This window comes from Penicillium bovifimosum (genome assembly GCF_028826915.1).
Source record: "Penicillium bovifimosum strain IBT 22155 chromosome Unknown utg000003l_segment0_segment0, whole genome shotgun sequence".
In the NCBI taxonomy this organism is placed as follows: Eukaryota; Fungi; Ascomycota; class Eurotiomycetes; order Eurotiales; family Aspergillaceae; genus Penicillium; species Penicillium bovifimosum.
The window spans coordinates 369,515-383,386 of NW_026622712.1; the positions used below are offsets into that span (position 1 = coordinate 369,515).

The following is a 13,872-nucleotide window of genomic DNA, read 5'->3' on the forward strand; positions in this document are numbered from 1 at the left end:
TTGCAGAGAGGAATATCTTTATCTTCTCAGTCATGGTCCTTCAAAAGCGCCTCGTTGACTGTGCGTGGTAGGCGACCATGCCCTCAGTGGACGGCGACGGAGCCTCATGCACAGCTTATCACCCGGGTGCATATGAGGCGGAGGCCGGAATCCAGAGGATAGGGCCACGACTACAACGCCCCCTCTTTTGGCAGCAAACGACATGAAAGATGGCACGTGTATCCAATCCGCATCGAAATGTCGCTCAAATCCGCATATTCTCTCCGGAACAGGAAAGAGAAGCAAAGCCGTGCCAGGAAAGGCTACATGTAGCAAATGCATGGGTGATGGGAGTCTCGAACAGCCTGGAATATCACCCAATCATTGCCCAAAAGATACCAACTAGGCGCTTTAACCGATAGGATAGGCGACAGTCCAGTTTCCAATTCAGTTCCGCCCCCAGAGGGGCCGTTCGTATCCTCTTATCCTTCGTCGGCTCAATATAAATACTGGCGTAGTATTCTGGACATCTCATCCTTCAAAACACTTTCGCCCATCTAGAAGAATTCAGACTTCCATCCAATCCCAAGACCCCAACATGTATAGTATGGCGGATCAATACTCTCAGCCGCTGTCCTCGGTTGAACAGCTCAAGATCTTCGAGAAGAAGATCAATTATAACTTTAACGACCCTGCTTTGATCCGCAAAGCACTCCACCACCCATACAATAAGCAACTTCGTCTTGTTGGTGCTGCGAGTATGCGGCTCGTTCTTTCAGCCGATGGCTTTCGCAAGAACGAAAGTCTCAGTAAGCATGTCTAGATCGACTGTGATGCCTCAATACTGACGGTTGTCCATCACAGAGGGAATTGAAGCGGTCCTGAAAGAGAGGACCGGGAAAGGGCACCTTTGCATCCAAGGTTTCAACCTCGGCATCGACAAGTTTATTCTTCTAGACGGATCCCACCGCGGGGTTGTTGAAGAGAGTATGATGATCACTACTATGCAGGCGATCATCGGTGCCGTGCACGTCGACTCGAGCACACCCATTGATTCGTCTGCTCGCACCATGGCTGCTTTGGGTCTTTCCTGGCCGGAGTAAACGTCAATTATCTGCCCACGGGAACGTACAAAAAGTCCTGGCGGGAGGGCACGCAGGAAATATTGCAAGAGGTGGATCGGGTTTGTTTGGACTTGAAGCGAGGGGTACTTCACGCCACTACCAACTGGACCTGACCCAGTTTTTGGAATAGTTCTTGCTTGCCCTCTCGGTGGGGATTTTTGTATATTCGTTGTCGGTTGAGATTGGATTCTCTGATCTAGGAATGACCACTGGTCATGAGAGTGAGATGGATGAGGGTTGATAATTTGGATTTTTGAAGAGAGAATCTAGAAAACTGTTGCCCTGATTATGATCGCCTTGTAGTTGTAGTTGTATGTCCCGAGGGATAGCAATAATACGTGTGCAAGTAGTGGCGCCAGGGCCAGTATACTCATAGAGCCCCTGTCGAATCATCTGGTTAGTAGCATTTCTGATACCTTGTTTAGACACGGCCTCAATATATAAGCAGTCGTGCCTCAAAGTTGCGTTATGGTGATGGTTCTATCTATTGGAAATTGGAATACTTCGGGCCTAGTGGGCCATTAGTGGCCAAATAGCCTCTTTTCCCACGTGTGCGGCCCAGCACAGACATTTGGTGACTGTGCTTGAAATTATCCACCTTCTCCCTACAATTCTGATAGGAGAAGTCAACCCCTCTCGAGCTAGAACGATCGAATCGAGCTAAAATTGTTATGATCTTGATCTAAAATGTATGCCTTGTCGCATCCAACCTAGCGTGTATGCGTGATTAATATCGGTCGCGGGTCTACAGAGGTCTGTGCAATTCGGGAACGTCGAGACTCGAGAACGTCGAGAACGATGTCGCGTGGTTCTTTAAAAAGTAACAGAATCCTGGCAATATGCTTCAATTGGGGTTATGTTTGCATGTTTTCTTTGCATAAGGTGCTCTCAATACAAACATCCATTTTCAAACTAATTATTTACCGCATAGCAGTGAATATAAAATGGATTTCTAGATGAAACGCATGCGCCAGACCGGGCGCTCTAGCCCCTCTCAGGATATTGACTCGCGCTAATTTAGTCAGGTCCGTTCGTTCTTTCCCCCCACACCCCCTTTCTTTTCTTCAATGCTTCTCTTCTTCTTCTCTACCTTGTAATTACTACAATTGATACTCTACGTAGTGATCAATCGTCATTTCCGGTGATATTCCATCGCCATTCCTCTCATTCAATTGATTTTAAAGCTCTGCAACATTCTTTACTAGTCCGGAGATCCGACCATTCCAGACCCTCGTATATCCTCCACGCGGCACTCCTGCATATCTTCCGTCTCAGCCTCTACATCAGCGCTTACTGAAACAGCTCGATCATTGTAAGTAAGAATAACCTCTGATGCTTTGAAGCCAGCCGTGGACCGGTGTTCAGCTTCCATGGTTGATAATCGGACACTGACCCGTGGTTCTGCAGAGCAACTCCCGATATCTCACCAACTCACATTACGTCCCACCACTGCATACGGGAACGATTGTCGCTTGCCTACCGAATTCAGAATTCTCGCCAGGAACAAATCTCAGGGCCAGCTTTCCACAACTTTGGAGCATCTCTGTTTCTGCATCTTTCAACCGTCACAATGGGCCTCATCGACAAGCTACAAGCCAGTACGTTCTGCAGCTCCCAATGACCCCAGCAAAGTGATGTCTCACTTTGAGCCTGCGATGCGATACAACCTGAAAGCCAACTAACACCACGGCAGAACTCGAGCTCTACCGTCTTGAACAGCGCTATGCCCGTCGCAAGCACCGCAGCACCTTCTCCACGGGCGCGCAGTATGTCGACGGCGAGTATGTTTACTCCAATGGCGCTAGCTCGCCAACCAGCACTGTCTCCAAACACTCCACAGGCAGCTGGCGCCCATCAGGCTGGGGCAGCCAGACATCGCGGTAGCGATTGTCATTTCGAACTGTCAACTGGCTTGCATTCATGCCTGAGCGATTCATTGGGTTATCGGCGCCATTCGTTTACTTCATCGTGTCTTTAGCATTTTCACCTTTCTTCTATCTCTTCTGAAGACTTTTTTCCTTTTGTCATAAACCTTCGCGTGATGCTTCCGTGGAGTCTCGACGACGTTCTGTATAGTCACGCGATGTTTGTTTTTCTTTTGGGATTGTTTACTTTTTCTTCACGTCTTAATCTCATGATTGATATGTGTCGGCAGGCAACCATATTCAAAATATACTGGGACCTGCGTTTTCCATTTTTCTCGAGATCTGGATATCTCCTGCGATGTGATCGTTTGGGTGTTAGCTGCTTTCAGCTTCGAGTTATCTTAGAATCTTGATCAATTCCACGGACTTGATGCTTATACGTGACACCTATCTCCCGGTATTTTGCAACGTAGTAACACTATTATTGACGACCTTGTAGAAATGCCCTTCAAAGGTCGAGGTTGGTGTGTACCTGTTTCAGCTTCTTTGTTAGGGTTTCTTTCATCTCGTAGGGCAGAAGGTTATGAATAGCACTCAGTACAACTAAAGATGCACATATACGTATGAGCTCATTAGACGAATATAAAGCATCGTAGACCAGGTCTCGAGTAGCAGGAATTTGTAGAGTTGTTCGCTCATCCAAAGCATACAATTTCGACCTCTTGCCTAAGGCGGTAAGGCCGAGTCCGACCCTACGTCACACCACTGGTCTAAACATCTCCACACTGCCAACGCATCTGCCTCATCTTGTGATTGCTTGACCTCTTACTTCGATCAAACAGCTCCCGGACGATCTAGCCTTTTCTTATCGCTACGACTCATCGACCAGCCTGTGACCTCCCTGACTTTCGAGCTCCTGACCGTCTCGCGACTCCGTTCCACGCGCTCAGATACCTTACGTTCATCATGAGCATTGCTTGATCGACCAACGCTGGGGAAAGATTGCAGCATAGGCTGCCTTGAGCGATGGATCAATCAGTCCAGCGGTTTCTGAATGATAAGCTCTACGACAGGAGGAAGCAAGGAGCCTTGGAGTATGCCAGCTTGGATCCACCTCACCCCACTTGGAAGAACTCATACTGATCGCTTTGACTTGGATTAGACTTGAGAAAATTGTTCGCGACGCCGTTTTCCAGGGTGACCAGGAGAAAATTCGGAAGATCGTTGAGCAGCTCTGCCACGATTATGCTTACGCAGTGCACCAACCCCACGCCCGCAATGGAGGATTAATCGGACTGGCTGCTGCCTCGATTGCCTTGGGATCGGTTCGTGGTGGTCGAACCCGGGACTCGGGAATACCTTAGCTGACATGAGATACAGGAAGGAGTTGCGCCGTACTTGGGTGAGATTGTGCCGCCGGTCCTCGCATGCTTCTCCGACCAAGATGCGCGAGTTCGCTACTACGCATGCGAGAGTATGTACAACATTGCAAAAGTTGCCAAGGGAGAAATATTGTTGTTTTTCAATGAGATTTTTGACGCGCTGGCGAAGGTAGGAGGCGCCCATTAACGTTAGGTGGGGTATCGCAAACGCTGACATACAACATAGCTCGCATCTGATTCGGAGTTATCAGTCAAGAACGGCGCAGAGCTTCTCGATCGCCTGGTGAAAGACATCGTCGCTGAGTCGGCAGCCTCATATGTATCGATCCTACACTTTTCTGAGAAGGACCCGCCAGACGCAGACAACCAGGATGACCAGGAATACCCCATGGCGTTCTCTCTCGCTCGCTTCATTCCCTTGCTCCAGGGGCGAATCCATGTGGTTCAGCCGTTCACTCGCAACTTCCTTGTCTCGTGGCTAACCCTTTTGGATACAATCCCCGATTTGGAGCTTGTGAGCTATTTACCAGAATTCCTCGAGGGGTTGATCCAGTTCCTTGGTGGGCCCAACAACGATGTGAACATCGCAACGCAGGAGTTGCTTGACCGGTTCCTGATGGAGATCAAGAGGATTACAAGATTGAAGAAGGGGATTGAAGAAAGCCGGAAAGGCCAGAAAAGCAACAGAAACTCAGTCAACAGCAACACGGAGAGCAATGTGACAGAGCAGAGATCCCAGACAGATGGTGCCCATGAGGGCAAATTTGACAGCGCTGTCGCAGACTCGGAGTCAGAGACGAGCCTTGATGATGAAATTGCCCAAGCCGATGGGGACTGGATCCCGGGACAAGATGTACACATCGACCACCCCAAGATCCTTAATATCCTCGTCGGCTTTGTCGACACTTCGTATGGTAAGGATGGCCTCACCCTCTCATGAAGATTGCTGGCTTAAATTTGTTAGATGAGGAAATGCAGCTGACAGCACTTCGTTGGATCGATTCCTTTTTCGAGATCAGCCCTGAAGATATCCTTCCCTTCGTCCCGCGGCTGTTGACTCAGGTACTCCCAGCCATTTCCAGTGGCTCGGACGGAGTGCGAAAAGCAGCAACCCAGGTCAACACGTCCCTTATGCAGTACATCTACTCCCTGTCTGATGATACAACTGAAGAGGCTCTGATACCAGCGTCAAAGATCCCTTCTGCTACAGCCAGCAAAGATATCTTAGAACGAAAGTCTTCCACTCCCGGAATGAGGCCTTCAGAAACGGCCAGCGGTGATACGAAGAAGCCAATAGCACAGGATAACTCCGTTGCGGCCACACCACGCAGTAGCGTTGTTTCTACGCCGCTGCCTGCTGTCGACCTTGATTATGCTGCTGCTGTCAACTCCCTTACTTTACAATTCCTCAATGAAAATGAAGCTACTCGAGTTGCAGCCCTTGTATGGCTCATCATGCTACACCGGAAAACCCCGCGGAAAGTGGTTGCTTTCAATGATGGTACCTTCCCGGCTTTGCTCAAAACGCTATCCGATCCTTCGGAGATTGTTGTGATTAAAGATCTACAGCTCCTTTCGCAAATCTCAAGACACAGCGAGGATACCTACTTCACCTCTTTTATGGTGAATCTGTTACAGCTCTTCTCAACAGACAGACATTTACTCGAAGCGCGCGGTAATCTGATCATCAGGCAGCTTTGTTTGAACTTGAGCCCAGAGCGGATCTATCGAACTTTGGCAGATTGTCTCGAGAAGGAAGAGGTAACTTGTGTCGCTCACTGTGCTGTACACTTCAAATGCTAACAAGCTACCAGGATCTTGAATTTGCGAGCATCATGGTCCAAAACTTGAATAACAACCTCATAACTGCGCCCGAGCTCTCGGAGCTGAGAAAGCGCTTGAGGAACCTTGATTCAAAAGTACTAATACCAATCACTTCGTCCATGGAGCTTCAAGCTAACGAATTGTTTAGGACGGACAAGCCTTCTTCGTTGGGCTCTTTCGATCATGGTGCCACAACGCTGTCTCCACATTCTCCCTCTGTCTTCTTGCGCAGGCCTATGAGCAGGCTTACAATCTTCTTCAGATCTTGTCAGTACTGACGCTAGTCACTATCAACTGACCATCTTGCTGACATGAACATACACAGTGCCGAGTTGGAAATGACAGTTAATATGCTGATCCAAATCGACAAGCTGGTGCAATTACTCGAGTCGCCAGTATTCACACGTACGTTGCCTGTCGTAACTTGGACGTCAAAAGCTAATACCAGCAGATCTCCGCCTCCAACTCCTTGAACCTGAGAAATACCCCTTCCTCTACAAATGCCTTTACGGCGTCCTTATGCTCCTCCCCCAGAGCTCCGCCTTCGCCGCGCTCAAGAACCGTCTGAACAGCGTCAGCAACATTGGATTCCTCCACGGCGGACCCCGCAGGTATAGCTCCCGCCCTGCGCCTTTTGCCATGAAACTTGCTGAGAACTCCCCCTCCCCTAGCGCCCAAACAGCCCCTACATCCTTCGACCGCCCCACCGGAGCCCGCCTGAAACCCCGCGACGAGAACGCCATCCGCTGGGTCGACCTCCTTGACAAGTTCAAGGCCGTCCAGGAACGCGCCCGTCGCTCACAGACCAATCAGTCTCTGCGGAATTCCTTCGACCAAACAGGCCCCTTACTCAGCCCCTCCATCACAGCTGCTCTTTCCGCCGCAGCCACAGAACGCCCCAAGGACCGATCCGGTCTCCCTGATGTCCCGCGCGGCGCTCCGGGTGGTCCCACTAACCCTGCTGGCGGGAACGCCGGACTGGGAGGTGCTGCTGGCAATGTTGCCGGTCGTGCAGTGGATCCAAAGGCTGGGTCGCCGACGACTTTGGGGTCCGCGCATAAACATAAGTCAAGTCTGCCTAATTTGGGACGGCTGGGCATTGGAGGACGTAAATCTAAGAAATAGTTCTGCGGAACTGGGGATCTCGCATAGATAGACACCTTCCTCTTGATTGCACTTAGCTGGATCTTTTCGTGTGATACCCAGCATCCTTCATCAGTGAGTAGGGTCAGTTTCAATGACATCGCATCTTATGAGTAAAGGCTTGATACCTCTTTGTCCATGTATTTACCTATCCGTCTACCTACATGTAAATTTCTGACCACGGCGAATAGGTAGAAGGCAACATAGTTCAATTCATTCTAGGGTCATAATAATTCGCTCTAAAGTCATAATCGCTTGAAAGTACATCTCCCCAAGCATATCAATGACTGATATACTGGAAAACAGCAGAAACATCCCGTTCCCCCGTCTCCTGTCGCAAAAGCAAATCCTGAATCTGATTCAGCGGACCCTTCTCTCCGGTGTTAACGAAATGATTCCAAGAACTAGTATCGCCGTACAACATAGCCGGGGCCTTAATGTACTGCGTACCGTCCGGACGACAGCGCTTACACTTAAAAGTGTCATGCGTATCGCTCGAAGTATCCGGTTTGAACTGGAAGAGCTCCCTGAGTGAATCAAGGGAGAAATGCCGCTCGACATCTTCAGCAGCATCAACGACACAAGACGAAAGAGACTGTTTGTGCGACTGGCGCTGGAAGATCTTCTCTTCGATTGAGCCGGTCGCGATGAACCTGTAGACGAAGCAGTCTTTCTTCTGGCCGTCGCGCCAGACTCGTGCGAGCGCTTGCTGGTCGGCAGCTGGGTTCCAGTCTGGATCGAAGAGGACGAGACGGTTGGCGCCGATGAGGTTCAGGCCGCAGCCGCCGGCTTTGCTGCTCAGCAGGAAGACGAATTCGGGGCCGTCTGGGTCGTTGAATTTGTCGACTAGCTTGGTTCGCTTCTTGATGTTCATTGTTCCGTCGAGGCGGAGGCAGCCGTATGCGCGTGACCGGCAGAGTCTTTCGAATAGGTCTAGGGTTTGAGTGTAGTTGCTGATTAGAACGATCTTGTCATTGGTGTCTTGTCGGATTCGGGCGAGCATGCGATCGAGGACCATCATTTTGCCGGAGTACCAGCTCTTGATATCCCGATCGCGGCCCCGGGTATCGGGAGGCGAATAGTCCTCCGGGAAGGTATGCTCACATCCCGGGAGGTCGTTTGTTAGATCGAGCAGGTCCGGATGATTGCAGAGTTTTTTCAGGATACCAATTGCTTTCAGTGGCTGGCTGCCTTTTCCGCGGAGAAGGCTTTGAATCTCCGGGCTCTTGATAAAGTGATTGTAGATGTCTCGCTGGAACTGTGACATGTTGCAGAAAACGACATGCTCGTACTTGATTGGCAAGTATTTCGAGAGAAGCTCATTAGTTCGGCGGATGATGAACTTGTTGACAATCGCAGACAGCTCCTGCAATCGTTCATCACCTAGCTTCTTCTCTTCGTCGGTGCCTGCGGCATCTCGACCTCGCAGGATCGGCAATTCAAATCTCTTTCGGAACTCGGCTTGAGAGCCTAGAAGGTTTGGGTTGGCGAAGTGTAGAAGAGCGAAGTATTCAGATAGATCGTTTTGAATAGGTGTTCCAGAAAGAATGACTCGGCGAGTAACGTTGAGTTGGTTCAAGGCGTTCCAAGTCAAACTCTCCTTGTTTTTGAGTCGATGGCCTTCGTCACATAGAAGAAGTCCAATCGGTGTATCAGCCAATGTATCCGCATACATACGGAGTGTTTCATAGGACACAATAAGAACAGGCCGGACAATTCCACGTCCTGATGCAATAGCCCACTGCTTGAGTTGGGTTATAAGCTCTGCTTTTGTGGCTTTTCCATCGATCGCAAAGGGTGTTGTAGCATCCTTTCCAAGCCATTTTGCTGATATGGTCAGTCGGGCTCAAGAGAAAGTAGAGTACCAGGCATAACTTACTCAGTTCGTTAGCCCAATTGCCAACCAAACTTGAGGGACACGCAATCACGCATTTCTGAATAGTAGTTTTCCCAGCCTCGGAGGACTGCTTGAGGAGTGTCCACATCAAAGCAATACATTGAAGCTGTGGTTGTTAGAACAAGTCGTAGAATTCAGGGTGTCCAAGCTCACCGTTTTACCAAGTCCCATGCCATCTGCCATAATGCATCCATTTGCATTTTTGTCAACCAAGCCTGTAACGCAACGGTAAAGAAACTATGCAGAGATAGACTGTCAGTCGTGCTCCTATGACTTGGCAGCCTGGAACGATACCTTTACACCCTCGACCTGATGTGGTCGAAGCACTTTGCATAGTCTCGGATCAATCACAACGGGCACCTTCGGCCGTTCCTCCACATTCTTCTTGAGCCCCAAAATATCGGCTAGACTCTTATGCATAATCGGCTCATCCACGACTGGCATGTCTCCCGGCGGCGCCTCCAGACTTTTGGGCGCAGGCTCCTCCGCCACATCATCTACCGTCGGGTCATACAAAACAATTGCAAACTCCCCACTTGGGTCGTGTAACGGCTTGACAACGAATGTTGCGCCTCGTCGCATGCCCAGTGTCGGAGCGAGCCGGCCAGAATTGTAGCCATCTGTAGCCTTGTTGATGAAAGGAATCTGGAACCGTGACCTGAAAGCCACGTCTTTGTCTCTCGGCTTAAACACGGGAAATTTGTTGGCTTCTCGAGTTTCTATGGCGAGCCTGTCCTCGTTTGTATATGGCTTTTCCTCTCCATCTTCCACGCTTCCATCGGCGTTGGCGTAGTTAACCTTTCGTCTCTTTCTCGATGGCTTCTCGGAGGCTCGCGTCGGTGTTGCAGTCCCTGGGCATTTGAATGGCTTCACAAGCCGATCGATCGAGTTCTGCGAGTTCACCGACTTTGGTTGTAAGGGTGTCTTTACACTGTCGCCACCGGCCGGACGTGGTCGATACCTTCCAGAGGATATTAGCGTAGAACACATCGCCGATTAGCATGAGGCCTTACATTTATCCAAAAGTGAAGATTAGGAGGGCACCAATGCTCCTGCTGTACAATGGTCTTAATGTTGTTGTTGACTTGTGAGGCAAGTGCTGATGTCGACGCGTCTCGGCGTTAGCCTGAGGCTCCCAAAACACCAAATTGCCGCGTCCCAAAGATTTACCGCCCTAATCCGGGGATGGTCCGAGCTTAGGTTATTTTAGGCAGCCACGGATAAGGCGACATCATATGCATACTGTAGTAGGGTTCAGACAAACAAGTCAACATTCCTTTGACCAGGCATGACAAAACCGAGTTCTCTGTCTCACGATAACTACCTGAGTACCTCTATTATCACTTCATGTTCTTGAGCCTGGTACGTACAGATGATTCTATATCTGACTCATTAGGTATATAAGAGTGATTCAGAGTGTCCAGTTCGGTATCTTGCTTTATCATGAAGACGGAATTCCCAGGACAATCTTAAAGACACAAGGGTGCATGCTTTGACAGCACATTTTGTCCAATTAGGGTATCGACGGCCCTATATGCAGGTACAACGTCCATCGTGCCTGCGTATGTATGCCGACGTTGCACGTGACAAGCATCCGCATGACCTCGGGAGGGACACCCCGCCATTATCATCGGAAAGCCGGGGGAGCTTCGGTATCTACTTTCCTGTGTCAATTAATCTTCAATCTGGCCTCAAGACTGAGATCTCATGGCCGCAGACTTCTGGGCTGGCTACATCAGTGGAGCCATCGGGATCATCATCGGCAATCCTCTTGATGTCGTCAAAGTCCGGCTGCAGGCAGGAGACTCACATTCAAATGCACCATCGACGCAATTAACTCGCTTCGAAAGAGCAAATTCTCTTATTCGAGGTCTGTATTGCATCAAAGCTACGGTGACACCAAGGAACGTCAATTAACCACCAATACAGGCGCCGCTGCTCCAATATTAGGCTATGGAGCCCTCAACGCTATTCTTTTTGTTGCATACAACCGCACTTTGACAGCATTGGATGGGCCCGTAACGGATCCCACCAATCCCGTCGGTGTCTCACCCTACAGCATCTGGTTAGCCGGTGCCGCAGGCGGCCTAGCAAGCTGGACCGTCTCCTCCCCAACGGAGTTTATCAAGTGTCGGGCCCAGCTAGATCGCCGACCGGAAGTGTCATCGTGGGCCGTGGCTAAAGACATCATCCGCACTCGCGGCTGGAGGGGTCTTTACTTCGGTGGCGCGATTACTAGCGCCAGGGATTCAATTGGCTATGGATTCTAGTATGTAATTGAACCCACCGCCCCCGGATACATGCCCCAGGGTATCCGTGGAATTGTGGGAATCGGTGCTGATCTAGCGCAGTTTTTGGTCTTACGAACTTTGCAAACGATATATGACGTCCAATGACGAGAGCTCGCACCAGGCGGCTTTGAAGGTTCTACTTTGTGGTGGGATTGCCGGTGTTGTCACTTGGGCTTCGGTTTTCCCTTTGGATATGATTAAGACTCGATTGCAGGCGCAGACTATCGCGGATCATTCGCCCCGGGCTACTGAGGCACAGTCTTTGCTACGACCGCAGGGCCAAACGCTCAATTCTTTTCAAATTGCGAAGGAGACGTATCGTGCTGAAGGCATCAAGGCATTCTACCGGGGTCTTGGAGTCTGCAGTGTCAGGGCTTTCATCGTGAACGCTGTTCAGGTATGTGTTTCTCGTTTCGTTGCAATTGGTAGTCGAACAACTAACATCTCATCAAGTGGGCGGCTTATGAATGGTTGATGAAGAGCTTCACTAAATCTTTGGGCTCAGAGGTGAAAACCCAAGAGCCCATGACAGCTGCATAAATATGTCCACCCAGAGAGGTCATACAACTGTATACATAGCATACAACACCAAGTATAGAAGATCTAGTAGATAGCGAAACAACATTTGAAACCGAAGCCGACATACAATTACCGAAACCCCATGACTAGTCAGAAACTACTGTATTTGGTATTGAGGCATTTCTATTGGAAATTTACTCGGAGGTATTGCTAGTAAAGGTGTGTAAATTTCGCCTCGCCATTATCGCCGAAAGTCGGAGTTTTGTGTCTTGTCACCCGCAAAACGGAATAACGGAAACCCGGCGAGTATCGGCAATATAAAAAAATTGTCTCACGTGAGGAACTCCACCGATATGCATGAGCAGAATGAGAGACAAGATCAGAACAGCGGTCTAGATGCATTGTCCTGGAAAACTTTTATAGGTCGATTTGCTGAAAAGGGTATCGTGGTCGCATAGCAAAGATTGGAGTTGTATCCCGAAGGTGAAGGTCGAGATCCAGTTTAGTCCTCCATCACGTCAGGTTTTTCTTCGCGCTTGCCGTTGTCGACGAAACCGAGTCCGATCGCACGCTCGGCGAGCTGTTGGCTGTGAGGCTCATCGCGCAGGATACGAAGTCTGAAGGTTTGAAATGTTAACGATGCGACGAGGACATAGATGGTGTTGCAATGCACTAACCTGCGCTTGTGGTTCTTGCCCTTGGCGTGTGCCTTGAGATTGTATTCGCTCTCAAACCATTTTGAGCATTCCACGCAGTAGTGCTTGCCCAAACCGGGGAGATCCTCTACATCCTTTGAGTCCTTGTACTTCTGCAAGTGACGGGGAGTCTTCAGATCCGCGATGACTTGGTCATAGTCTCTGTAGGCGGGGTCAGGTTAGCAATTATCTGAACCAGCAATATGCCATGTACAGTCGATCTGGCAGCATACCTTGTGCGGCGCTTGTTCTTGACTTTCCTGAGGGCACCCATTGTGAATGATAGCCGAATTACCTCGGAGCTTGGGCTATCCAAATCGATGCAAGATGAAAATTGATATCACCGATTTCCGGAGTGAAAGGTGTGGAAAGTGGGTCAAGAGGCCGTGGACAATAGCGAGGTTCAGAGGAAATTTCGGTTGTGGGCCGCGGGCAGCAATTCAAACGCCTGAGGTGTGATTGGCTGGTGCTCAGACACGGCTCCTTGGCGGCCGTGCGGGATTGCCATCCATTCGGCTCACCTCGGCTCAGTCGATTTCGTCACTGTATTTATGACGTTTGCATGCGGTAGGTGATATCAGTGCATGGCAATACCGTGTACACAATATGTATATACGCGGATAGAAGCTGTAGAGAGAATATAGAGAAGAGCATAGTATTATAGGACTCTATAGGGCTATGGGAGCGACTTCATAGGATTTCTTTAGTATACACTGTGTAGCATCGGTGGTAAACACTTGCGGATCATCCATCTCCAACCTCCCTATACCCACATGCGGCAAACTAGCTAAATATTACGGGGTACCGATTACAGACTACAGACTACAGAGGTATGAGAACAGATTGACCTTGTCCCAGTTTAGCCCTTTGGTCCGAAATGGTCAGGAACCTGGGCGAAGGGGGAAAGCCTGTAATTGGAAACTCCATGATTGGTGGCCGAGTTATACCCGTCACATGCCATGTATTGTCATTACACACCCCGGAACATCATAACAACCCACACTGAGATATTGCATATAGCTATTATTGAACTTCATATATGAACTGGAGATGGGGAGAATAGAAAAAACTTGGGAGTTTAGCTTATTGACAGTGTAAGCATTCCTTGTAGTAAATTCCTTTGATTCCCAACCCTGAAACAGTATCAAATAGC

At 49.5% G+C, this 13,872-nt stretch overlaps 6 protein-coding genes across 6 annotated transcripts; 4 read left to right on the forward strand and 2 right to left on the reverse strand.

Annotated features, from left to right (window-relative positions):
• Positions 1–577: 577 nt before the first annotated feature.
• On the forward strand, positions 578–1,082 carry N7515_003193 (uncharacterized protein; the record flags this gene model as incomplete). The annotated part of the gene is made up of 2 exons (XM_056663937.1): positions 578–788; positions 844–1,082. The coding sequence occupies 2 exons, from the start codon at positions 578–580 to the stop codon at positions 1,080–1,082; spliced, it is 450 nt and encodes a 149-aa protein (XP_056522994.1).
• A 1,591-nt stretch (positions 1,083–2,673) lies between these two features.
• Positions 2,674–2,987, forward strand: N7515_003194 (uncharacterized protein; the record flags this gene model as incomplete). Its single annotated transcript, XM_056663938.1, has 2 exons — positions 2,674–2,701; positions 2,797–2,987. 2 exons carry the CDS (start codon positions 2,674–2,676, stop codon positions 2,985–2,987), a joined length of 219 nt encoding a protein of 72 aa, XP_056522995.1.
• Positions 2,988–3,994: 1,007 nt separating this feature from the next.
• N7515_003195 (VAC14 family protein) lies at positions 3,995–7,299 on the forward strand (the record flags this gene model as incomplete). The annotated part of the gene is made up of 9 exons (XM_056663939.1): positions 3,995–4,062; positions 4,131–4,293; positions 4,349–4,519; positions 4,577–5,264; positions 5,315–6,111; positions 6,165–6,269; positions 6,323–6,441; positions 6,500–6,579; positions 6,626–7,299. 9 exons carry the CDS (start codon positions 3,995–3,997, stop codon positions 7,297–7,299), a joined length of 2,865 nt encoding a protein of 954 aa, XP_056522996.1.
• Positions 7,300–7,597: 298 nt separating this feature from the next.
• N7515_003196 (DNA-dependent ATPase RAD54) lies at positions 7,598–10,217 on the reverse strand (the record flags this gene model as incomplete). The annotated part of the gene is made up of 5 exons (XM_056663940.1): positions 7,598–9,144; positions 9,197–9,320; positions 9,368–9,451; positions 9,509–10,120; positions 10,176–10,217. 5 exons carry the CDS (start codon positions 10,215–10,217, stop codon positions 7,598–7,600), a joined length of 2,409 nt encoding a protein of 802 aa, XP_056522997.1.
• A 704-nt stretch (positions 10,218–10,921) lies between these two features.
• On the forward strand, positions 10,922–12,045 carry N7515_003197 (uncharacterized protein; the record flags this gene model as incomplete). The annotated part of the gene is made up of 4 exons (XM_056663941.1): positions 10,922–11,084; positions 11,144–11,483; positions 11,566–11,902; positions 11,959–12,045. The coding sequence occupies 4 exons, from the start codon at positions 10,922–10,924 to the stop codon at positions 12,043–12,045; spliced, it is 927 nt and encodes a 308-aa protein (XP_056522998.1).
• A 481-nt stretch (positions 12,046–12,526) lies between these two features.
• Positions 12,527–12,993, reverse strand: N7515_003198 (putative C2H2 finger domain protein; the record flags this gene model as incomplete). The annotated part of the gene is made up of 3 exons (XM_056663942.1): positions 12,527–12,641; positions 12,702–12,881; positions 12,953–12,993. The coding sequence occupies 3 exons, from the start codon at positions 12,991–12,993 to the stop codon at positions 12,527–12,529; spliced, it is 336 nt and encodes a 111-aa protein (XP_056522999.1).
• Positions 12,994–13,872: the final 879 nt, after the last annotated feature.